A 27,142-nucleotide genomic window follows, 5' to 3' on the forward strand; every position below is an offset into this window, starting at 1 on the left:
GGCTTATCCATTCATCACAGCTAGTTTTCCTCAGATTGAGCAGACAGCAGGCATTTCATCATACCTTACGTGATCAAGCTTTGTAGTAACTTACTCCCTATGTGCACTTACAAAATCAAGTTAACTCAAGCTATTGTGAAGTTCTAAAGTACAACCCTTTAGTTTTCCTTACCAAACAAAATAGAAAAAGGAAAAAAAAAAAAAAAAAAGTAGGTGTTCTGGGGAAGCAGGAGGAATGTATAATCATAGGCAAGCTGCCCTCTTAACAGAAACTAAGTATAGCTGTATGCTGAACCATAAATAAGGTTCAGTGACTATAAAGCACCAGATGTTCGTAGCATTTTGGCTCGCCAGACTTGGTGCCGCAGAGCAGAAATATATGAGTAGAGCTGGTTTCATAGGGGGGACATAACATCTCCTAATGGTGCACTTGCAGGTCTCACCAGCTCAGGTACAAAGCTCTCTAAAAGTCATTACACTGCTTCTACACCCAGACTTAATACCTACATACGTACTTTTCAGCAAGAATCACATTTTTTTTTCTTGCAATATTGTTCACAATGGCAAATCCAGATAACACACAAAGAGCTTTAGATCTACAAAAAAAATAAAAATAAAAATAAAAATAAAAAATAAAAATAAAAATAAAAATAAAAATAAAAATAAAAATAAAAATAAAAATAAAAATAAAAAATAAAAAAGGCCTCCATAGACTCAGGAAATATTTGAGATGGCCAGGTTTAATGATTTCTTGGAACTTCATGAAGCCAATTTTGGAAGCCTTTCATTCATAGTTATTTGACGGTTACCATTCATGATTAATTAATTTAATTAATTTCTTTATCAACTCTTGACTTTCACAATATTCTTACTTACTGATGTGTGTATATTAACATTTTTTTTTTATCTATCTCCTTTCTCCTGGTAGTGAATATTTTACTTTATAACTGTTTTATTATTTTCTTACATTACTTTTTCTTTTCCTTTCCCTTGAAGGAACTTTTTCAAAGAACTGTTCAATATAACATGTTTATTCGAAAATGAAAACTCTCGTAGGCTTTTGAAGTGTCCTGTGGAGTTTAAAGGAGAATTGCGTCTTCTGTAGAATGCTACAGGAAGTCTCAAGAGTATTGCAAAAGGATATTCATAACTGCTCATAGGTTTCAATAGTAATTCTCAGTAGGACCTCTCCAATGTGTCTGTAATTCTTTTATAACTTTAATAAGGCCTTTTGGGACAATTCTGGTTCATTCCATTTGTTGAGTGCTCCACATTTAAGGTCCAAAGCCTAGATTGCTATATGCCCAAGACCCTTCCTTTATTAAGGTGCCTTAGCATGAGCATATAGGCAAAAATGGAAATTAGGTACTTTGTATTTGTGTCTGCATTCTTTTCCTCTGTGGGGCTGGACTGAGGCTGAGACTTTCAAAGTCAATGGATGAAACCACTTCTTTGGTTTTGGTGGGTGTGGAGTCAGACTGGATCCAGAAGAAGAGGCTCCTTTTCAATTTTTACACCTTTGAATGATCTTTGTAAACCTCTATTGGCTGCTTCCTGTCCTTTGCATTTTCTTTGCTCATCTGTTTTTAAATTACAGACAGACACACTATTATAGTTCAATTTGTTCTTCAGTATTGATTTTTCAGGCTGACATATGATTTGTTCCCATGGCTGTTTGCAATGACAGATCTTTGGAGCCAGGAGTTCTTGATAAAAGAAAATGTGTTGTTTCATCCAGACACATTGTCTGGAAGCCAGGAGGGCCAGGCAGGCCAGGCCACCGGAGATGCTCACCCTGGAGATGATGGCTCTGCTTACACGACAGTTTAATGAATAGAATTCAAGTCCATTGTGTATGTCTTAATTAGATTTGGAATACCTGAACTCACCATTGTGTGGTACAAAATGTGCTAAAATGGGAGTTGTTGCCTTACCTACCTAACATCACAAATTCACAAATGACAGCTAGCTTGCTTCCTTCCTTTCTTTTTCTTTTTCTTTCTTTCTTTCTTTCTTTCTTTCTTTCTTTCTTTCTTTCTTTCTTTCTTTCTTTCTTTCTTTTTCTTTTTCTCCTTCCTTCCTTCCTTCCTTCCTTCCTTCCTTCCTTCCTTCCTTCCTTCCTTCCTTCCTTCCTTCCTTCCTTCCTTCCTTCCTTCCTTCCTTCTTTCTTTCTAAGCAAGAATTTTAAGTTCACAGGTTGATCAGTTGATATTTTCAACCATAGTCAGGGTTTATTTGGGCTGAGGTGTGATTTTTAAAGTTTGTTTCTGGCTAACAAGGGGAACTATTTCTTTTTTTTCTTTTTACTTCTGAAAACCGGAGGTCCTAAAAGGGAAATATTTCCATTGTTTTCTATTCCAATTGGCTTACACACAAATCCAACAATGTGTGAATGCCTGAGAACATTAGAAAACCCACCAGCAGTACATGGGGAGTGCAGCTCTGCTCCTCACAGGGATGTGACCCACAGCCATGGAGCAGAGGCACCCACATCTAAAATGCAAATCAATCATTTGAGCACTTAGTCTTGACCTCACAGCAGCCAGTACAGAAAATAGACTCTACCCCTGAGCAGGGAGTGTATGACAGACAGCAGGACATCAGGCAGAGACAACGTGGCCAGGAGACACAAGAGCAAAAAACCTGTAAGGGATGACATTATTGTGCTGTTAAAGGTAATGAAAACAAGCAAAAACCAACCAAACAAAAAAAACACAACCAAACCCAACAGAAGGTCAATTAGCATCTTTTCTGCAAAAGCTCAGTTGTGCTTTTCTTAACTATCTTAAATATCTTTTGATTTCAACAACCTTTATCCTTTATTTATATAATAAGACTGCAGAACAAAAGAAAATAGGATAGCTGCTGAAATTGCACTACTGTTTAAGTGGAGTAAATATCATTTTATATAACCAAGCATCACTTGAAAAATATAAAATTTAGATATTTATAGTAAAATTCTCCGCTACCCTTAGCTACAGAAGAATTGTTATTCTCCCAAACTTTTAGCACTTAAAAATATATAGAGAAAAGCAAATGATAACAAATTATGCTACTGGAATGAGAGGAAACTAGTCAACAAACACATCAACTATTACATTGCCTTTTTTTTAGATAAATATGCAGACATACTCTCATGAAAGCATGCCATGGGGTTTTAATTTTAATAAGAGGAAGGCTATACTGTGAAACTATATATTTCATAAGGACAATCATCTGGGGAAATGCTAAAATGTTCTGAAAAGAATGACATTTTAATCTAATTATAAACAGATTTTCATACTCATCAGACAATGTAATTTCCTCTGTAGTTTGGTGATGCTATATTTAAAATAGTAGTTTTCTTGGGTATTCTAGTTTCATAGTCAAAACTATTTCAATATAAAATGATGAGGTGAAAATTCAGTTTTCTGCTTTAACATCACGCAGAAGAAATACGTCTTGGGGACTTCATTTGGGGGGAGATCTTTTTCTGCTGCAAAACATTGAATCATTTGTCAACAACTTAAGATAAAAAAAGGAGTATCTTGGGAGTGAAGTCAACAATATATTGCGCAATTGTATGTAAAATGCTATGATATATATTTTTCATAAGTATTTAATGCCTTAGGATAGTTACATTCAGCTTTTCTTTCAGTCTGATCTTCCCAGAAGACAGTCAGGATTTATACGATCCTGTGGTAATAGCACATATTGTTCTCCCAAAATAATGTCTCTCTATCAATCACACAATATGAATGGGAATGTCTAAGCAGACAGAAGCCTGTGGCTAAAAATTTCAGAGTACCTACCTTCTAGCTCCTGAATTTGTTTAGGAGACCAACCACAAGCCACCTGGCTTCCCTGAGGTGCTGTGCTCTTGCAAGTCCTTATGTGTAATGCTCCTCTGGGTCTGTTGTCCCCTTCACCTGTGGAACTAGTCACACAGGGCTAGTGCCATTGGCTATTCATTGCCATACAGGAGAAGGCAGCATGCCAGCAGCTCAGGTAGCCCAAGCACATTTCCTCCACAGCATGGGCACTGGGGTAAGTCACTAAGGCCAGATCTCCCACTGGCCTCAACAAAGTGCTAAATGATAAAGAGTGTGGCCTAGAAAAGGAGCAAGGTAAGAACCTACTGAGGGACAAAACCTGCTGGCAAATGCCAGCTTGGAAATTGAGCATCTTTTCCACAAGCTGTAGAAAATTCACTTTGCATGTGCTTTGCTTTTTGACTCATCTGCTGGCAGCAAACAGCTGATTCCATCATTGCTTTCTCCTCTAAGCAGGACTAGCATGACAGGGCCCTAAATACCAGCTGGGGATTAGAGGTTGAGGATGCAGTCAAGTGCTTCATGAGATTGCGAAAGAGTACTGCCATGAACTGTAAATGTCAACTTCCTAATGATTTCAGTAGGGCTTTGCTGGCATTCTTGACTATGCTATTAAATGCCTGTCCATATCCCTTGGTGGCTGGGGTTCAATGTAATTGTCTGTTTCTATTTTTCTGAAAACTCCATTTTCCAGATATAAAATGAGGAAAACAGAACTTCAGTCAAAGGCTGTTGGGAAATTAAAAACACTGAAACTTTCTCTCTTTTCAGTGTTCAAAATCATTAAACTGCTCAGTAATCATGGCATGATAATATCGAATAATAACTTAGATCAATTTGGTGGGTAAATAGACTTGGTAATAGTCTGAGCATATAATTATGCAATAACATACTGAGCAGAAAGTTCTTTGGAACCACAGACCTGATTGCTATGGTTTTATGTAGAAGAAATAAGCAACATCATTTTAATCATCAACATTATCATTTTACTTTTTAATTATTTTTATTGTCAATATTTTTATGACTGGAATACCTCTCTCATGAGGGAAGGCTGAGAGGGCTGGGCTTGCTCAGCCTGGAGAACAGCAGGCTCAGGGAGGTTGCGACAATGTGTATGAACACCCAAAGGGAGGCTGCAAGGATGACGGAGCCAGGCTCCTTTCAGTGCCACCCAGTGCCAGGACAAGAGGCAGTGGGCACAAACTGGAGCACGGGGAGGCCCTCTGAACACCAGGTCTCACTTCTGTGCTGTGGGGTAACAGAGCCCTGGCACAGGCTGCCCAGAGAGGCTGTGGGGTCTCCTCCTGGGAGATCTCCAAAAGCCTCCTGGATGTGGGGCTGGGCAGCCTGCCCTGGATGTCCCTGCTGGAGCAGGAGTTGGACCAGGTGGGCTCCAGAGGGCCCTGCCAACCTCAGCCACTTCATGATCCTGTGATTTCTATTATTATTTTTAACTGACATGAGTTACTTCTGAGTGCCTTAAAAAGTTAAGGCAACATCACAAGATTTTTTTTCACTGGTTTTGCCTGGTACAGACTTGTCTTCACTAGTATTGAGATGAGAGAAAATTCAACAACTAGCTGCTGGATGAATATTCATCTTGTCTTCTCAGCTTGTTTCCTGTGTATGACTGGATTGAGAAGTCTTTGAGGACTGAGGGGTCTGTTCATCACTATTTTTCAATTGTACAGTGGCATTACTAACATATCCCTGCTTTTTAGAGTCTTTGTGCTAAACTAAAATATACTTACTCTATTTTTAGCCATGCTAGATTCCATGGTCACATCTTAATACATGATAATTTGGTAATTCATGAATATTATATTCTTTAATGGGTCCTGTGACTCTATGAGCTTACATAAGAATTAGCATTTGTGATTTCCCTTGCTAATTTGAAAAGTACATTGTCCACTATCAACTTAAAATCTAATGCCAACTTAAAAACTGGTCTTAGGAAACAGTGCGTCCTGTGGGAACTATCCTTTACTTGTTACTCTTGCAGGATTACGCTGCAAAAGAAGAGGGCTATGTTGCTGTTTAATTACTCTTTGGTATTGACTGTTTTAAATTTGCCCAATTTTACTGCTTTTGTTCTCTGAAAGGACTGAAGCTCGTAGCAGCTAACCAATGGGGCAAAGCTGTTTAAACTTCCATGTCAGAAATTACACAAGAAGCCAGATGAAAATGCTCTGGAAGTTTCATTCACTTCTTATGCAAGTATCTCACCATGCCTCGTCTTAAGTGCATGGATTTTCTCACTGCCTCGTGTAGAACCAGATCCTGGTAACAGTGAGGCATGCATTCGTGGACAGATCACATAATTGTACAAACTATACAGAGCGGAACTACAGTGTCTTCTCAGCTGGTGACTGCTCACCCTACCATTAAGCTCTGTGGAAAATGAGATCTCAGGAGAAGGTCACCGAGAAACTTGAAAAAGGCAGAAACCAATCAGGAGAGAGAAGAGCAGCAAGATTATCGCATTATCAGTCTTTGCAACATTGATTTTGACTACTTTTTTTTTCAGAGAATTAGAAATTTAGTTAGATCTGGGGATTTTCCATCCACCAGGAAAAAAGTCAAGAACTCATCAGTGTTAATGCCAGCCTTACAGCATGAGGGTGCAGGTATCAGCAGTTGGATTTTGTGTCAGCTCCTATATTCCTGTCTCCAATACCAATCTCTTTTATTCCTTTCAAATGTCCTTGGGCATAACTCTTGTTGGTGCAAACCAGAATTGGTCCTCAGGAGGCAGAGATACCTAACAGCTGATTCCTGTTGATTATCTTCTTACCGTGATCACCTGACTGTCTCAGTTTCCATTGCAGTAACTCAGCAAGCAAATTTGGAGCCTTGTAGAACTGGTAGTGTAGAACTGTTCTACAATATGACAGCCTTGTTGTGGATTTGTTGTACACCATTTGGTGTACACCACCAGCTGATAGGAATCAACTGCTTCTTTTGAGATTGTTTCAGGGAAGAAGGATTTTACCAGCAAAAACAGCTAGAGGCATCCCTGTCTTCTCATTCTGGCATCTTGTTCATACCCACACATTAGAGCATGCCTTGGTGATATTAATATAACTGTTCCTGGGCTTGTATATGCTCAGATGTCCTGTTGACACCTCTGAGAGGTGATGGAGTAAAAAGGAGCAGGTTGGAAGCTTGAGGGTTGGAGGTCACTGAGGTCCTCGTCTGTGTTGTCCCCTGTAATGTGGAACCAGCGTCGCTGATGCACCTGCGGTGGCACTGAGCATGCTGCATGGTGAAAGCAAGGAAAGATCTTGCTTCTAGTGCAGACTTGTCAACATCTAATAGCTACAATAATCATCATCAATAAAGTGGAAAGTTTGAAAAATACGTAGTGTTAGGAGGTTCGTGATGTGAGACTCAAGGATGCAGACTGTAATCCCTTTAGTGTGCTATGATGGCAATACACATTAATAATTCAGAGGTTAGATATGCTTGGTGTTGATTAAAATAATTAATCCAGCTCGCTCAATGAGGGCAATGTGCTGGCTAGCAGGCAATGGTAAACAAAAACCCAGAGCAGTGTAATTACCTCTAAGGGTCAGTGCAGGTGACACATTCAGAATGGTACCAACCAGATGCCAGGCAGGCAGCCAACATTGCCTGTCTCCGGCCTGCTTGGACAGTTCAGGGGAGGAGGATCCACAACAACCCCTGGAAGGGCAAAGAAAATCAAAGGGCTGGGGATGCCTGGGTGGAGGAAGAGACATTTTAATAGCAAAAGAAAAGAAACATTTGAAAAGTGTGGAAAGTGTTGGTGAGAGAACCTTCAGCAGGTGGGAGGGAAGGAAGAGTTGAGATAAACGGAAAGCTACAGGGTTAAAATAAAGCAAGAGAAAAACAAACCATGAAGACCTACCACTGGGAGAAAGGTCATTTGATAGACCACAGTATAGAAAAGCTTAATATCAGTGAAGCCTAACCTTTAATATATTTCATCATATATCTTACTTACTAAAAAACTTACTGAGACTTTCTTGTACTCCATTTTGGCTCCTCAGAACATACTGTACCTTACATTTTATTTGTTCTAATCAAACACCGATTAATGAAGTATATTTAGTCCATGAGATATTGCTTCTACAAACAACGCACTCCCTTTCAATTCATTAATGGATTTTGGATGTACCAAGTTGCAACAGCAGATTAGCTTTTGCCCACCAACATTGACTTGCATTGTTGCAGGTAAATTGTATGCTACTGATAGAGCTTTTTCAAAAAGAAACCTTTCATGGGGTGTGATAGCTGTACAGCCTATGAAAGCCTTTGGATTTTATTGTCAAAGTAGGCTTGGAAAGAAAGTAACAGCAGTGAAATAAAAGACATCAGAACAATGTAAAAACAATCCCTTTATCCCTATTGACTGTTAATATTAAAAGCTGTTTTAATGCTCAGTAATACTACGGTTTTCTTCTTCCTCCTTCCTTCTCCATGCACTGCACAGAAAAATACTTCCCTTTGCAGAGTAAACACAAAAACAGTACTTGTCATTGTGGCAATATATCTGATTATTGTCAATTAAAACTTTAATATTATCATTATATGTTTTTATTTTATGTTGGTGAGAGATCTGATGTTGACTTGAGAAAACAGAAGTCCATCTAAAGCTTATAGCCTGTCAGAAACAACACAATGTTTTATACAAGCTGTTCTGGAATTAGTTTAACATCAAATCTGTTTCATTCAAGAAACCATGCTAATGGTCAGTTCTGCAGCCTGGTGTAAGGTTTTGTCATTAGTTATTTGTACTGAGGTGATGCATAGGACTTCAGTCATAGTTAAGATCTTTTTGTAGTAGGCATGTACAGAAAGTATAAGGAGTTTCATCAAAATGTCACATGAGAAAGAGACAGCACACAAATACAGGTCACAGGTTGAGCATAAGAGATATTCCTAAATGTGTGTGCACTGTCTGCTACTTCTTTGTTCAGTGCTGCACAGCACCCACAACACTCCTCTAAACCTGGGAGAGTTAATTAATGAAAGGACAGCTTGAAATATACACATAGCATTACATTGATTTAATTTCCCTCTTTATAAAAATGTAGTTATAAAATTGATTTGGTGGAGTGTGTAGGAGAAGAGGGCTTTAGCCAGGAGCAAGAATGGGCACTTGTATTATTAGTTTAAACAAAGAAGTGGGGGAGGTAGAGAAAATTATAAGGCAGCATAAAATCAGAATACATAGTTGGCAATGATCAAAAAGGATTGCAAATACTAGTCCCCAATCTCATCTTGAGAAAGTATTTTGTAGATCTGTCTTCAAATCGAGTGTGAGAGATCAAAAGAGGAAAGTTGGCTCTGTAAAAAATATATTTTTCCTCTGAAAACGGGGTTTTCCAGTCTTTTATTCTTGATTCCTGGCAAGGTTGAGAACTTGTTTGAAGGACAGCAGGCTGCATTCTGTGAAAGATTTCAGGAGGGAGGAGGGAATGATTATCTGCTAGCATATGTTGCAATTGTTTCCTATATATGTCTTATGAGCTAGACAGAATAGGATCAGGTCTGTGATGTTTGTTTTGACATAACAGGGAAAAAAAAATAAATCTTTATTTTCTTTCTTTTCCTCTCTCTCTCTCTCTCCCCTCTCTTTTTTAATTGCTTCATGCATTTCTGAAAATACAGGGGAAAACAGTAAGGTATTTAACAAAGGTTACTCTGTGTAAACTTAAACTTTAAACCATTTGTTTAACAACTGTACACCAGAGAGGTTTCATAATTCTTGCACACATGCCCTCATGAACATTTGGTAAATGTTACAAGAATGCACGGTTCTTTCTGACAGAAATGGATTAAGTGATGATAGTATTAGATTAAAAATCAGTCAGCCCAATAGCATAAAATCCCCTCATACTAAAGCTATCTTACTACACAAAACTTTTTCTTTTCTCCCATGATGTTCTTTCTATCCAAGTGTATCTTTTCAGAGGAAAGTGTAATATTTGGCTTTTGCCAAGTAGCGATTTTCTCAAATCTTAAAATGCCTCACATGATTCAAGATTTGTCCTTTTGTACTTCTGAAAGGTTTGCTGGGTTGATTGAGAGTCAGTGGGTGAAAATAGGACTCAAAATCAGTTTTGATTGATGAGTCAGATGACACAGTTGAGAAAAAGTAGGGCACTGCAGCTTGTGTTCCCTCCAAGTGGATAAAAATAAAGGACTAAATTTTCAAAAGATTCAGGTCACTGAAGTAGGGTTTGGTATTCATTATAGCAGGTGCATGTGGCAATAGTACCCATGGGCTGTTCCAGGCGTTGGTTCAGCGAGACAATGAATTGCAGTTCTTGAAATTTAACCCTGCTGAGGCAGAGTTGCCTGGGAAATTGATCTGTCTGAATATCATGGCTAGGTGGAAGTATCACAGATTAGACAGTATTGCTTCTGTTTGCTCATTGTAACTTCTAAGATCATAGTGTTGTATTTCCTCAGAGTAACCCCTGCTTACTTTGCTGTGATAATATGGGACTTGGGCGGTGAGGAATGAACACCAAGGCTCGGGAGTGGTGTTCTGTGATGCACTCCCAGCGCAGAGCTGTCAGGACTGACCAAAGGGAATGGTGCCTGCTTCACCACTACCTTCCAGTATGCTGGCTGTAAAGGCAAAAGGGTTGCCTGTGTTCTCCATCCAACTAGGATGGTTATACGAAAATGTTTTGTGTGTGCTAGCCTACAGACAGCCATTATAGTCCTTCAAGTTGTAGGATCCATCCAACACAGGGAAGATCTAAGATCAGACATAAGTGTTGTGTTGGTTTTCAGGGATAGCTGAGGACCCAGGCTAGAGAGTGTTTTATGTACTAGAGACTGCCAACCAGTTGTAAAATGGTTTAAATTTAAATTCTGTATGAGTTAAGTCAAGAGCCTGGCCCCAAGAGGCCAAGTGGCCATACTTCTTAGCTTTCAGCTATGGGAAAGCAAGTCTTTCTCAGAGCTGCATCCCTCCACCTTCCAGGGCCCCTTACTTCTTGGGCTGTGTGGAGGAAGCATCTGAACATCATCTTAAGAACCTGCATCATGGCCAGCGTGTGGTGCTCACACAGGCAGCCGCATGCACCACCAGACTCCCTGCTGCAGCAAAGTCACTTGGCCTGGAGATGACGTGTGGTTACCGCAAGGCCTCACGTTGGCCAGGATGGTCACAGACATCCAGAAGTTCACTGTTACAAATGACAGCAGTTTCAAGAGCTGCCCAGTTCAGAATTGAAGAGCAATCAGCATCTGAACTAGGCTTCGGCACGCTGTCTCTAGCACATGAGGAAGTCCAAATGCACACGCTGCTCAGTCTGAGCTAATTACCAAGGTCAGGGAGGCCTTGGAGAGCTGTGCTGTGCTGAGCACACAACCAGAGGCCAGGGAAACAAGTGGAGTCAAAGGCAGCTGAAGCTGACAGCTTTGGCAAGTTACCGCGACCTTTCCGTGAATGGGAGCAAGGGTGCGTTACTTGTCAGGGCAACGTCACCACACTGTGTGCAGGCTCACTGCTGCATGTCCCGCCACAGCACTCGTCCAGCTTAGCCGGCTACATAAACTTGTCTGTATGAGGACACACTCTGAGGCAATGCAGAATGAATTACAACAGGCAAAGGACCTACCAATACTCCCCAGTTATAGTAATAAACTGGGAGACTGGGATTGGGCCTCAACTAACCACACATGGAAAACAAGGAATAAGGTGTAACTGCTGAAGAAAAGTTATTACAGACAGACTGATCAGTGCATAACCCTTTCTGGGGCTTTGTGTTTTGAAAATTTCCCTGAGAAAGCTGGCAGGCTTTCTGTTAGCGTCATTTCCTGTGTGCACAAGGACCAGGGCAGCACCTTCGAGACAAAACCAAGTTCAGTCCAGCTGGTGATAAGATCTTAGCGTCTGACAGCTGTGAGTCCACCTCAGCTACTGCATTCTTCAGTTTTCTTCCATAACCATATTTAACGCCAGGCTGCCAAGACGGGGGAGGAAGTACTAAAAATTCTACAGTGTAGAAGGAAGAGAAATAAAGCATTTTATGACCCCTTGTTTTCACTACAACGTATTAAGTATTTTGACTGGTTTTCCTCTTTCCAGCATCTTGAACAAGAGGTTAAAAAGATTGATTCTGCTGGCTGACTGCCACAGGACTTAGGAGGACAAGGTCACTTTATTTAAAACACTGAATTTTATTTAATGTAGTACTCTAATAAGGTCATGTTGACATCCTGAATTCTCTGGGTCATTACATTCCTTCAGCATTAATACAATCCTACAAATCACGGATAATTACCTTTCTTCCAAGATGTGACACAACTTGGAACATAAATAACAATGAAACATTTGAGGAAGCACACTCTGAATGTATGTATTTATGTACAAGGCCCTCATCACCACTAGGCCCACACCTCTTAGAGTGACCAAGCTCCTTTTTGGATAATATCCTAGGATAAACCTGACTGCAAATCTATACATGAGATTATTTTTGCCATGACATTAAATGGTTATCTCATTAAAACTAGTAGCTATCAGCTGTATCACTCGGACACTGAGATCACCGGTTAAATATGAATCCTTTTTACAATTCTAAAGGAAATTACATTTACTGTGAACAAGGCATGACTCACTTGAGAAAGAATTTGTGCCTGACCATGCATATAAACTTTCTTGATTCTAAATACTGCTACTCCGTGACGTAAACCTTCCCCTAAGCATAGCCCCCCCAAAACACGTACATTCATTCTTTTGCTGTAACAGATCAGTGGTTTTATCCTTTGTGGACAGTGTTGCACCATTAAGTTAACAGCATAAAATGATTTTTGAGGAAGCCACTAAATCTCCAGCCTCCCTCTCAAGTAGAATGCAACCAGGCAGGATATTGGAAATGGTATGGACACAGACTTTGCTGACTCTTTTTTCTTCCATGGCAATATTTCTCCTGTCACTAGTATGCTTGGTGATAAATTGTAAAGACCTGAATGTGTCTGTACTCTCCTATCACATCTCCATCCTCCTGCCGCATTAAGATGGGAATGAATCCTCTCTTCTAAGACTACTCTTTTCTATAAAGTCAGGCTGAGTTGTTTCAATTTTTATAACACTCATATTGTTTGACCCAAATCTAAATGATTTCTTTTAGCCAGAATAGAAAGAACATCTTATCCATCTGATACACAACACATGGCAACCCATCTGACTGCTTCTCAACTACATTTGTGTTGGTGTCTGCGACGACATGATTCTTAAAAATCCTCATCCTGCTGCCCACGAGGGCATGACATTCAGTCAGGGCCACTAGATCACCTTGTTAACTTGCAAAAACCCACAAATTGAGTATTCAGAAACAATTGTTTGGATATATTTTCTTCTACAAGAAGAGGAAATACATTATGTTCCAACCTCCATTTAACAGACATGGCAGATTATGAAGGATTTTACTCCTCAGAACAATTAAATGTGGCAGAATCCTTAATGCAAGAGCATTCAGAGAATCTTACCTTTATGTCTTCCTTCCTTCATGTACGTGTAATTTAGGACCTACCAGAGATATTTTAGACTTGATATTAACTTTGAAAAACAACAACAACAAACACAACTGAAGGACAAATCAATTCTCTGTTGCTGTTCAGTATTCAGCTGTCAGGGTGACAGTTTTGATATTATTTCATGTTCTCTGCAAGTAACCATTTACTGGCTCCCACACTGTTCTGGTTCATCCCAATCTCCCCCCACTCTATTCAATGTACTTTGAGTTCATGCTATAGGCATGCCAGAGCAGAGCGTATTTGATTGATGATTATTGTCTAGTAGATTATTTGAGTTACCTGAAGTTCTTCAGCACAATTAATAAACTTTTTTTTTTTTTTTTTGAGAGAGAGGAAGGTTATTTTCTCATAAGACATGTCAAAAAGGAGGAGTTTGTGATTTTGCTTTGAGACTAGCTCTAAAAAATAAAAAAAAAATAAATAAAAAAATCACCTTTCATTCAACTTGAAAGTCTCTGTGCATTTGAATAACTTTTGATTACTTCTTTTAGGTAATGAAAATAACGTTGATGATGATAATGGTAACAAATGTGGTTGCTTCCCGTTCCCCACATTCTCCCTCCTCATGGTCTAGAGCTCAGCAAGCAGAGCTGAGGAGCTCCAGCTTCAAATCTCCTTTTTGCAAATTGCCATTCAGCACAGACCAGTCATTGGACACTGGAAGTTTATCAAGAGCTATTCTTGCTTTCAAGCAAAGCTAGCATTTGTCTCAGGTCATCTTACATTTACTGGGACGAAGACTAGCCTACAGCAGCCCCCTTCTCTGGTCACTTGCTGACTCCCACCAGGCAGTCATCTCCTTCCAGCCTACCACCACCTCCTTGTCTTTTGGTGTTTGGAGCACTTCAGATTTTCATTGGAAATGTGTCAGGATAAAATATTTCTTTAGTTAGCATAAAAGCTCAGAGAAATATAGGCTGTGATTAACACAGAACCTCTTTATTTCAGTTTCACATCTCCTAACAGAAAGCATCAGTGATTCATGCTGTTCTGAGAGTGCCTTACATTTCATATGTATGAGAGAGGATTTCCTCAGCAAAGGTTAGCAGCCTGTGGAATAGACTAGAGAGGTTCCTAGCCCAGTGATGTGGCAGGGGAGTCATTACATCTCCCTGAGTAGCAGAGTTAGAGCAGGCTACTTACTTTCTGTATAGTTTTTTAGCACCCAAGGGCACAAACACAATTTCTATCTCAGCTGTATGGGTGAATTAGAGCACATCTTCTCTTCTGCCCTCTCCATTGGGTTCCCTCATGGGACAGGCAGCCTGTACCTGCATTTGCTGTGCCTCAGAACTGAGTTTGTTGTGATAATGAGCACCAGTATCTACCAGTAGAAGTTTTTTCTCACTCTGCTAGCAGCTGGATTTCTCCAGCAGTAAGGAGCCCAGACATCACTAAGCTTAGCTAGTGTATGAGTGATATGATGTTATGGTTTGCTTTATTAACTGGATTAATGGTTTATGAAGAGGGATGATCGCAGTAGAATGAAACTTCTGCTGGAAAACAACAACAACAACAAATAAATAAAAACTGACCTGTAATAGCATGCTCAAAAAATTAATTCATTTCTTGCTGAGGCAAGTGGCAGCTTTCCGTTATACAGCACATAATACTGAAGTCAGTACACTGAATGCTTGGCTAGCTTGATCCTTAACTAGTAAAATGATTTGAAAATGGACTTAATTTACTCTGGAAAGAAAATGAAATTATATACTTGCATTTGTGTATAGTATTATTATGCTAAATTACTAGCAGTAAATATGATCACTTAAACTCCGAAAACTAAACATTATGACACTTTTCTTTCTGCAAATCTATCCCAAAGAAATCCGTAATGTAATCATCAGATATGTTAAGGGCTTGAATTTAAAGCACAAACTTAAACAACAGTGGCTAAAACTCTGATTGTCCAGACATTCCCTTTGGAAGTAAGAATGTGAATGCTTTGGTGACACAGCTGAGCTGCTCTGCTTTCGTGCCTCCTCTCCCCAGCCCATGCCTTTGAAAACCTTTTTTGGGGAAAAATGACTCAGTTACAAGGGCAGGGCAGGTTCTGCTTGGCAGAGAGTCCTTCATTTCTTCCTAGCCCAGCAAGCCTGCAAGTGTGAGAGGTTTCTAAAAATGGAGAATGACTGATTCATAAAAACGGAAAACTGAAGGAGGCCAGTGAAAAAAATTCTTCAACTACCCAGCCACAATTTCCTGTCACCGCTGAAGAGAGGTGTGTTCTTAGGCAAACATTTTCTAACCTTTAAACAAATATTTGGCTTGAAGGTTGGGAAAATACTGTTTTATATCAAAGACATGCCCATTCTCCATCACAACTGCAACTGTACCTACCAGATGTTGCCATAAATTTGATCATATTATGAAGCCTATTGTATCTGGTGAACTGAGTGCACGTGGTCCAAATGGAGCCCAGTATGTCAGACATATTGTTCTAAATGGCTTTTCTATTATAGATTGAGACACTCAGTCATCTGGACATCGAGGGGACAAGTGATTAAGTAATTGGGTAGAGTTGGCCAAGCATTCCAAATTGGTCCATGGGTTCCTTGACCTCTTGTTCTGCAGCAGTGCTTAAATGCATGTTGTCTTAGTGCAATGCAATAAAGCATTTGTTTGGAATACTCCCTCCAAAAGCTTGTCTGCATTACATTATTTCAGACAGTATTCATTTTTAATTGTCATTTATATTGATTTAGATAGCCTTTCACCTATATACCACCATTTTACAGGAAAATATATATGTATATATGTATGTATATTTTAAAGATACACTGATGACAGTGAAAGGTGCTGAAGTGACGATGCAGGGACATGACTTCTCTGCCTTTATCTGTGCTTCTGTCAATTAATTTCTGGACGTGTAGCACAGATTTTCATCAGTTGTTCACTTCAGACCCCTCACCCTAATTTAATTGCACCGCATCCCTATTTGGTGCTACAATTTACATCTATGAAGGAGGCAGCTTGAAACTGTTTCAACAGTTGGAGCCTTTTAACAGTTTAGGAGTTCAGCCATAGGGGAAAAGTGCATCTTTCTACCAAAACACCCAAGTGTCTGTAATGCCCCCTCCCCAGTTGTAAAATTGGATTCAGAAGGTGCAAGTGCAGGCACATCACACATACATTTGTAGGCTGAAGCATGCCTGGGCTCCTGGCACATGATCTAGTCTGCTTGTTTGGCCTGCCACATACATACCTCCTACAGCACCCAAAGGCACTACCTGGCCAGGCATTCGGCCTCTTTGCCTTCAGAATTATGTCCTGACTATGTGACAAGAGACAGGGGTACGAGCCCCTGGAACAACTCAGCTGTAGGTGGCAGTGGGGAACGGGCCAGAAACTGGATGAAATGTCCTGCCAGGCCAGAGTCTGCCCGTAGCCTCGTTCAGCTGTTGTATGAAAGGAAATGCGAGTGAATCATTCACAGTTTCTGGCATGCAAAACTGTTTTGTGACTTTCATTTTTGTATTCTCCTCCCATTTTAGTCCTTACAGCTTACAGACGTACCTCACAGATAAATATATGTTGCTGCACTTGATTTACTCTGTCCAAACTCCCCAGATTAACCTCATTAACTTCCAAATTTACAAACTGCTGCTTTCTTTCTATGGCAGTGGCTGAGATGTGGGGCAAAAGCAGCCGGCTCCTGCTGGGTGCGGTGCTGAGATCCCATCTTGTTTACCAGAAGCTGTGCTGGCGAAGCCACACTTCTCTCCTTCTCATTTCATGTGGCAGGGAACCTTCTTTGTGGGTTAACTGTGTGGTTGCTGGCCAGACCTCGAGATGGGCACAGGAGGAGTATTTCGAGTGAGGCTTGAGAAGATTGCTGTGTTGGGCCATCACAGAGGGCTGACTGGATGGTGCGTTACATGTAGCGTTATCACTGTGGGCACTGATATGAGAACCAGCCGGGCGTTTCTCATGATCAATTCTAAGTATTTTCAGGAGTGCAGCACTGCATACGAGGAACTGAGCTTGGATGGGGCTTCAGGAGGCCACCAGCTTCCAACCCCAGCCCCAAGCAGGCCCCGTTGTGAAGCCAAGGCTCGGAGGAAGCTCCCGCTGACGGGATCTCAGAGCCCACCGCCCCGGAGGCACAAACCCAGCCTCCCGCCACCGCTCCCCCCCCCCCCGCTGCCAGCGGGGCGCCCCCGAGGCGCTCAGCCGCGGTGCCCGGGCTCCCCTCACGCGTGAGGGGGGCGGAGGGGCGGGGACCTGCGGGCACCTCCGCGCACAAAGGGGCCGGAGCGGGCGCCCGAGCGGGCGGATCCACCGCCGTTACGGCCGTTGAGCGGCGGTTGGCGGCGGCGGGGCGGCCCCCGGCCGCGCTACCTGCGCCGCGCCGCCACGTGAGCGCCACATCAGCGCCGCTCCGCGCTCCCCAAGCCGGCAGCGGCAGCCGCAGCCACGGCAGGCGGCGGCTCCGGCCCCGGCCCCGGCCCCGGCCGCGCTCCCCGTCCCGGGAAGATGCTGCAGTCGCTGGCGGGCAGCTCCTGCGTGCGGCTGGTGGAGCAGCACCGCTCCGCCTGGTGCTTCGCCCTGCTGGTGCTGGGCTACCTGCTCTACCTGGTGTTCGGCGCCGTGGTCTTCTCCTCGGTGGAGCTGCCCTACGAGGACCTGCTGCGGCAGGAGCTGGGCAAGCTGAAGCAGCGCTTCCTGGAGGAGCACGCCTGCCTCTCGGAGCAGCAGCTGGAGCAGTTCCTGCTGCGGGTGCTGGAGGCCAGCAACTACGGCGTCTCGGTGCTCAGCAACGCCTCGGGCAACTGGAACTGGGACTTCACCTCCTCCCTCTTCTTCGCCAGCACCGTGCTCTCCACCACGGGTAAGGCCGCCGAGGCCCGGGCTGGGCCCCCCGGGGGTGCGGGGCCTGGCCCCGGGTGCGGAGCGGGGCTGAGGCGAGGCCCCGGCCCCAGGCGGCCGGTGAGCGGCTGGGAAGTTTGCCTCGGAGCCGGGAAGCCGCTCGTTCACCGGCTCGCGGGTTCACCTAGTTAGGGGGCATCCCGCGGTTGAGGGGAGAAGAGGCGCTTTACATAGCCAGCGTTGTGTCGCAGAGGCTCTGAGTAACCTTGTCTGCAGGCACCGAGCTCTCGTCCCACCTGCCCTTGGCTTCAGGAGGGCGGTGGGATATCTCGTGGTGGTGATAACAAGGAGGCATCCCAGAAATGAGCTGGGCAGAGTGGAAGCGGGAGGCATCCGAGCCGCTGGGTGACTTCCCAGGACTGTCACAGTTTGCTTGTGTAAGCTATCTTTTATGTAAGGTGCACAACCCAGGACAGCAGTGGTGCGACCTCCCACAAACACGTACATTGATGCCCTTGCTACATGTTAAATTATTAAAAGTGAAACTGTATTTTAAGTCCGCCCTACTTAGCACTAAGAGCAAAAATATTGACTTTAGTTAATTCTTAAAGAGGCAGTCACTGTGCTGATTGCCAAGCCCCCACCTCTCATCCCCCTGTCCTCTCCTGAACTTTTGGTGCCTTTGAAAACACAGCAAGGTGGGTGCCCATCTTCTGTGAACTCTGCAATGCTTTTAGAAATCTCTTCTTAGGGTCTCCATCTCCTTTGAATTTGGGGTGGGGGTGGGGAGACGACACCTTGCTGTCAAGCTGTTAAAAAAAAAAAATCTTCCAGATTTGGTTTAATATCTGTGGGTGAAAGTGCATGAGCGACTGAATTACTTACTGAAATAAATAGCTAAGGCTTCTTGAATAAGAGAAACTTTAAAAATTCACCCTAAAACTAGTCCAAACAAAGGGCCTTGCCTTGCCCTCTAACTGATCTGAGTCTTGGCAGTACATTGGTACTACTATAAATGATGATTTTTTTTTTTCTCTGCCCTGAAGTGATCATTTTTACTGTTAATGGAAATTTAATGAGCTGATATCAATAATGACATTTAATATTTTGCAGTATACTTACTTGATCATGTTTTGGCACTTCCTGAATGATTAGGACAAGCATTGACTTTTTTTTTTTTTTTTTTTTTAACAAACAAACAAAAAAACAGTCATTGAATCTATAGATCAGGTTGTCAGCTCATTATAAAGAGTTGGATTTTTTTAATTTCTTTTTATATTTTATTTTTTAAAATAGGGTTATGGATTCTACTCCACCCCTTTGGTCCTACTAACTAGACAAGGAGTTTATATGAAGAGAAAGTGATATGCTTGTGACATATGCAATTAAATGTTTCCACTGAATACATTTTTAAGCTTTAATCAATACACAGTAGCAATAGTAGTGAGACAAGCACGGAACTGTGATAGTACTTCAGTGCTTAACTCTTATTTTTCAACAGTAAGGACAAACATGGAAAAGGGAACCAGTGCTGGTGGTACCAACTGATGGTTGCTTCTGGGCTAGGAGAAGCAATGCGAAATTGCAGGAAGTGCTTGAATGTCCCATATGCTCAGCTGACTGAGTTTGCCATTCATCATGTAAATAAATGCACACCTACCTCTTGTTCAGAGGACAAAGCTTATCTCACAGCCTTCTAGTTTTCTATATAAAGCATATGGGGAAAGCATTTAATTTTAGCATGCTCAGCTCCACTTCTTTTTTTCCTCCCATCCTTATTATGTTCTTTGGCTTCTTACTAGCTAGAGAAAATCCTTGAAGGAAATGATAAAGCTACTTACGAAGTCTGAATTATTCTTCAATGGAGGACATTTGCAGATTAGATACAATAAGGCAAATTTTTACTTGGAAGAAATTCACAGAGCACATTCAGACTGTCACAGGACAGTCACAGGCTGCCTGAAGGGTGGGTGAACAGAGGGCAGCAAAATGGGCTGGGGGTGAGGCTTCAGCAGATGACAGCAGTGACTGGCAGCAGGTTTAACGACTTCTAACATATTTATTCCTCCCTGTACAGATTAAGCAGTCATACAGAATGACATATGAGCAGTCTGCAAGATGAAGCAATTTGGTCATTAAGCACTGACAACATAAACACTAAGAATGTACAGTTGTGTGCATTTAAATAGCATCTGTCCTGCAAACTCGTTACAATTATGTCCTTACGCACACGTATGGTCAGTGCTAGATGTCATGAATAATTTTGCTGAAGCAGTTGTTTCTGGTTGGCTTTGTTGTGGGGCCATTATTAGAGACAAAACACATTTGTATAATAAAAATGAAATAATGTTTTGCACTTGCTCTCCCAGGTAGTGGGCTTTCACTGTTAAGCTCTAAGATTTTACTGCATATCAGTGCAATATGGGAATGCTGCACCATGGGGAATACTGTAGGCAGAACGGAATAAAAAAGGAAGATGATATCACTTGTGCTGGAAGGTTTGAAGAGTAAAGTGGCTTTTATTTTTGAAGGAACACAGATAGGAGAGGAAGGGAGATGCCAATTTAGGAACGTAAGGCCTGCATTTTGACACACCTTTTTGGAAAGGGTCTTTTTAGCGTAGGGATATACCACAGCATTTCATGAGAAAGGAGGATAAGTCTTATTCTGGCTGTCTGGCTTTGAGTATTTTTCCTCCATCACAAATATGTCTAAGGGTTTTACTTAACATCTGTTCAGCAGAGGGGATGGTGAGAAAGAGCTTCTTCGGATCCTTCTGTTTTGTGGCAGAGTTAGCAAGATGCACTTTGCCCTGACCTCAGGAAAGGTGAGGAGAAGTTGTCTTCCATAACAGCAATGCACATTTCTCATTTTTGTTTAAGAACAGACTACATCCTTGTCTAAACCACAAGAGTTTAGATTAGTAAGAAGAGGGAGGAGAGAGCTGTTAGTATTCAGATGCTTCTGAAGCCCATAATGTGGCTGTCTGTGAGGTGGTTAGTGGGTATCAACATCTGCAGAAATTAGCCTGTACCAGTTTAAGTGTTGTCAATGGGGACTGGGTTATGTTATGCCACACCATGAGGAGTGATGCCCAAGGTCCATGATGCACTGGCTTCAGTTTTCTGCTTGCTGTATTCTGAGAAGAGTAAAGAGATCTGTGTAATAACTGTAGCTAGATGCTGACAGCATCTAGTACCTTGGAAGTGCTCAGCTGAGGAAGTAGTAAAGAAACAGTGTGTCTTTCAGGGAAAGTTTTAGTGTTCAAGTTACATAGTTTATATGAGCTCTACCAGCAAGCAGTATGAGGAATTAACGAATGTATCATTTGCTTCCTAAGGGCTTTCTCTGTTAGGTCTGATTTCTTGTAAGCAGTGTTACTGATGACTTGCAAGAGAAACTAAGCTCTGCCTTTCTTATGAAAGACAGCAGACTGGGAGGTGGTGCTGGAGTCAGTGGCTGTGCTGCAAAAGAAGGTAGGCTTGATATGAAGTGATTAGGGAGGGAAAACCCTGTCAGTCTGCATCATTTTCTCCATATTCTTCTGTCAAGAAACGGTCTCTTATATTTCCGCCTCCTGGGGGAACAGACCCCATATCCAATGCAGACTTAGCGTGCATTATGAATCTTGACAAATCCATGGACAATTAAGGAATGATGTGAAAGCATCATGATGTCTTTGCAATAAGCCACTGTAAGATTCATACATGCTTACAACAGAGCCCTCAGGTTGAAGAGACCACATGGGAATTTCATAACATATGGAAGAAGGTGAATTTAACTTCATTAGAAAAAAGATATTTTAGAGGCTTTAGGCAAAGAAGGCTTTTATTTGTTCTAAACTTTATTTTAGTGTAAAACTTTTTTTTTAATACAGATATTGTAGGCATCAGAATACGTGGTCTCTATCCCTGAGGATGACTGTATTGCCTCATTAACACACACTGAATAAGTGCATTGCATAAGTAATATCAAATACATGTCTAGAAACCTGGCATAGGATTTCCTGTAGCTTGTATGAATATAAACAAACTTGGTGATAGTTTAAACTTGGTTACCTCTGACTCCAGCAGAAAACTGAAGCTTCATTATACTGCTGCTCTGCCTGTACCACTCATGGATCGCTTAAATACCTTTGAATTGCAGCTACTGACCAGGTCTGGGATGCCAAACTTTGGGAAGGAGCTTTTAAAGAGTTGTTAGTTACTTAGAAAGCAACAGGAAAATGGAGCTTGCTGGAGATTATCTAGGAGATGAAACTAGCTGTGCTGTGCTGTGCTCTGCAATAGAAGGATGTTTGTGCAGGAGTACTGGTAAGGAAAGCAAAGGAAAAGAAGAGGCAAGTTGAGAAAGATGCCAGAGCAGGATTACATTCAACATGCCAACTGTTTAGATGTTGACTTAGAATGTGAGAAATCACATTCTTTTTCCCTCCTTGGATCTGAACACATACCCCAGGACAATGGTCTGATGTTACAGACTGCTCTGGCATCAGATAGTCATAGCTGCTCCCTCAGGCTGTTCCCTTCCAGACAGATCAGGAACGACTGTTTCCTGATCTATTGGGATGATAGATCAGGAACCAGATATCCCACTTCTTGCTTTGGTAGTATAAACACAAAGGGAAAGTCCTTCTGTCTGCCTGTGTGTCTGCTTTCCTCTTGGGGAAAATCCCAATTTTTAAAGACCACAGAACAGCTCCAGACTTGCTGCTGCCATATTTCAGTTTGGGCCTAGGGTTAAGGTGCTGTCTCCTGGGACACAGGAAACTTGAATTCTGCTGAATGCTGTTCTCAGAAGAAGGATTTGAACTATGGTTTTCTAGTCTTGAGGAAGAAAAAACAAACAAAAAACTACCATTCCGTATGTTAGGAAGCTATAGGAGAAAACAAGAGGAATACATATAGAATAAGACAGGGAAGGTAGACTAGATGCTTCTGGTTTCTCCATCTTAGAATGTAAAAACATGGAAACATCCGAGACAAGTAAAACAACCTCAAATTTAAAATTACCCAAGAAGGAACTTAAGTTTAAAAAAACAGCCCCACCAACAAACCCCTCAACTTTTCTGAGTTTGGATGGGGAAAAAATCAAATTGATACGAGTTTTATAAATTATTGGTATTAGTCAAAGTTAGTAAACTTTTGGGGAAGGCTATTAGGCTTCATGCTGCAGGATGCAAGCTGTTCTTTAGCTAGCAGAGATGACAGCTGCAGCCAGTAGCCTGGTCATATTACCTCTTGTGTGTCTGGGACAAAGTTCTTGTCTTCTCTACTAAAGCAGACAGCAGCAGAGAGGAAATCCGTGCGTGTCCTGTCTCATGTTCCGGGCCAGCTGGTGGTTCCTGGTTTCTCATGTGAGCACAGCCATCGGCTGTGCCAAACTCCTGCTCGTGCATGCCAAAATAAAGGGCAGCAACAGTAGCTCTAATCCAATGTTTATGCTTTCCAGGTCAAGGAGTAGTAAAGACTATCTCCTGGCAGAAACCAGAGAAGCCAAGGAGTAGTGTTACTGTGTTATTGCTCAGAGCAGTGCTGGCTGGTGCTGGATGAAGTGCCTCTCTTACCTGCTTTGTCCTTGCTTCTGCATCGCGCTGTGCCGCCTGCCTTGCTAAGTTCCCGGGGATGAGGAGCTAACCCAGCAGCTTTCCACACTGGAAGGACTAATACTACTGCCTTTCTTGTCCTTCCATTTCAGGTCTGAGGTCACTTTTCCTCTAATGAAGGAGAAAATAATAAAAAAGAAATTAATAAAACAGTCCATTGAACATAGAGTATAACTGACCTCAGGACTAGGTTGATGGTATTCTGCCCTGGGCTTATGAATCAATTCTTTTCATAAATGGTAACTTTGCTATTTCTCTATTTTTTCCTAATTCTGTTGTTTTAAAACTACATGTCATAGACAGATTGTATGGCCTCTAGTTACTCTGTTATTATTTCTAATTATTACTCTGCTTGCCTTTATTTTGTTCTGTGATATTTACGTCCTTATTGAAAGGAAGAGTAATATCTCCAAAAACTTGCCTTTTATTAAAAAGTTTGTAATCCTTTCGCAAAGTTGGAATTTTTACTACTGCTCTGCTGACATCTCTAGATTGATTCCTAAGCCAGAAGTTATGTACACCTTCAGAACAGGACTTCTAAAATGCATGCATTTAATAACCAAATTCTGCAGTTCCTAGCCATTGTTGAATAGGATTTTCACTTGTATGTGTATGCAACTTAAAATACCTTTTTTGAAATACCTGGTTTTTCTTGGTTTCATTTATCTATTGGCTGTTTTTTGTTCTTTGTTTCATTTTGACCTGTAGCACCATTGTTTTAACCTATGCTTTATTTTGATAGAAGAACGTGATGATCCAGGGAGAAATTTCTGGTTTAGCCACTGCTCCAAGTTAAATATGAATTAGGCCACAAGCTGCTAAGCCATATGAAGACCAAAATGTCCCTTGGCATGTGCAGAAGTAGAATTTTAGCAATCTGAGGAAAAATTGGGATACCTTTGTGAGTTTCAATGAATTCAGGATTAGAGAGTAGCAATAAAATGTTTTTTAAGAGTTAGCTACTTAAATTCCTACTGCGTCTCTGGATCTGACCTCAGCTGCTTGTAGGTTGATATTTGTACGAAATTTAACTGTAGCCCTAGAGTGGTTACTAATGATGACCCAGGAGACCCTATGAGAAGTGTCACTACGTTTTTCTCTAAAGAACCTAGCTAAAGTCTTTTATAAGATTGTCCTGACAAGAAATGCAAAGTGATCTGTTTAAGAAACAGGACAGAAAGAAATGAATAAAACAAAGCTTTTCAAGTGGCTGTGCTTCAGAAAAATGTCAGAGTGGCTTTTTCAAGAACAGGGATTTTCTCTCCCTTGGAAAGAAAAAGGTACGCGTTCATCTCTGAAAGCAGCGGATGAAAACTTGGAGGAAAACCTCATATGAATCAAAGCTGTCACCAGACCACAGACACAAAACCACTGAGTGTTACCACAGTCCGTGTTCTCAAACGATTTTTGTGCCAGTAATTTAAGCAGCTGCAGAAGGCATCACAGCGTCTTTGAGGCGTTGAGGCAATGCAGACACAGAAGCAGGGAGATGACCAGGGAATACAGCCTGATCTCACCTGGGAGACAGGTTTTGTCAGCAGAACAAGCCAACCCAGCAGTCTCGGTACCACTCTGCTTGGGTGTGAGAAAGCGGAGCTGCTCCGTCTGACCAAGCTGCATACTATTTACCAGTAGGAACTTCAATAACAGCTTTCCATCTTTCTCCTAAAAATCATGAGTCTAGGCTGATGTTAAGCTGACACGGAGTAGAGACTTTCTGCATTCTTTTTTGTCATCTACTACAAAACAAACTTCTGGAGTAGCCAGAACTTCTATGCAGAATGTTTTCAAGCAAAACTCAATAAACAGAAACTTAATCCTAATGATACGTGAATGTAAGTTCTAAATTTTGGCTTTTACAGATGTAAATTCACTTCAAGCAGCACTTAGATTGTGGGACTGGTTCTTTGTTGTACTGGCTCTACAGTTCTATTATGGTGGTTCTATTATGCTGAAATGAGTATAAGAGGAATACTTTTCCCAAATCAATATGAAAATATTTTATTTAGTCACTAAATATGATCCATCCAGTGTTTACAGTAATGGAACTGTATTTAGCTGATATTGATATGACTGTATGCTATTAAAATAACAACTAGGGTACATATTTGTTTCAGTTTAAATACTTGCTGCAGTGTTGGTAAAAGCTATGTGCCAGGCTTTTCGTACAGAGACATGCAGTGAGACTAAAAAGGATGAGCCCAAGGCTTGTCTCTCATGCTGTTGGGGAAGGAAACGTAGTCTGATCTACAGAAAAGGACACAACTACTAAGCCTGTGAGAATCCTGCCACAAGTGCATGTCTGCTTTTGCGTCTTCCTTTCAGCTGTGATGTGCTTAAGGGTAACACACGAGTATCCCGAAGCTAAGCAGAATACAGAATTGTGGGGCAAAGGTCTCCTGCATCAAGGAAAAGGAGGCAGCTGGCTTGACAATGATTATAAAATTTACTGCTGTTCCCCAGATTCTTCTCCCTTTGGGTTATATGCAAAGATTAGATACATACTCTAACTAGTTATTTTAAAATGCAAGAAGAATTCTTGGCAAGAAGATGCAAAAGTGATAGATGACCTCAAATTATGACAGCACTGGCTTGCATAGGGCTCATGCTTGCTCTTATCTTAAAGCCTGCACTGACCTTTCTCTTGTGTGATAGTTGGGCTTTTACTTTATTTGTTGTTTAAAGTGTACAAGGAAGATTCTGACCACATATTTTGCTAGGCTGAGCTTTTGAAATGTGATTGGCAGGCTCAGACATTGTAACGTGCAATAGTAGCACCAAAGTCTAGAGGCAAGCTAGAGTGGGTGCCCTCCTTTGTGTTTTATATAGTTTGAAAAGGGTTTTGCTCCTTCAGAGTAACCAAATGCAAAGGCAAGACACATTCTGGTTTTGTCTCTCCCCTAGTAGGCTGGAATCATAGTAGGATTCATGGTGTTAAAGAAAGCTGTAGTGGGAAACAGCAACAGTGTGCTCTGAAAGTAGCAATGTGTTCAGAGATAGGTTTGAAAAAAATAGCAGTAGCTCAAACGTTTAACTTTGGGACACTTCATTTTACAATCCTTTACATCTAACTTCATGAAAGGGGGAAAGAAGTCCTAAAAATATCTTCTTGTGTTCATGATTAACAGGAGAAGGCCATGAAATCTCTACTCTGTGTATTATTTAAGTAGCTATTTACCCAACTGCGTATTGTATGAGACAGACATAGGCCTACAGGAAATAAGAAAACCCTAAAGGAAACCATAGAACTTCCATTTCTTCTACAGCTTTGGAAGCTTTAGTGTATATGATTTACTAATGGGTAATTAAATTTTCATTTCACAGCATGTCTTGTTACTTACTTTCACAGTTACATATTAACTTGGAATACTGACGC

At 41.5% G+C, this 27,142-nt stretch overlaps 1 protein-coding gene across 1 annotated transcript in view; it reads left to right on the plus strand.

Annotated features, from left to right (window-relative positions):
• Positions 1-17,828: 17,828 nt before the first annotated feature.
• Positions 17,829-27,142, plus strand: part of KCNK1 (potassium two pore domain channel subfamily K member 1) — a 31,239-nt gene continuing 21,925 nt past the window's right edge. Inside the window, exon 1 of the mRNA XM_032184780.1 lies at positions 17,829-18,183. Within this exon, the coding sequence (XP_032040671.1) occupies positions 17,829-18,183 (355 nt within the window). The remainder of the gene's footprint in view (positions 18,184-27,142) is intronic.

This window comes from Aythya fuligula, chromosome 3, assembly GCF_009819795.1.
Source record: "Aythya fuligula isolate bAytFul2 chromosome 3, bAytFul2.pri, whole genome shotgun sequence".
In the NCBI taxonomy this organism is placed as follows: domain Eukaryota; kingdom Metazoa; phylum Chordata; class Aves; order Anseriformes; family Anatidae; genus Aythya; species Aythya fuligula.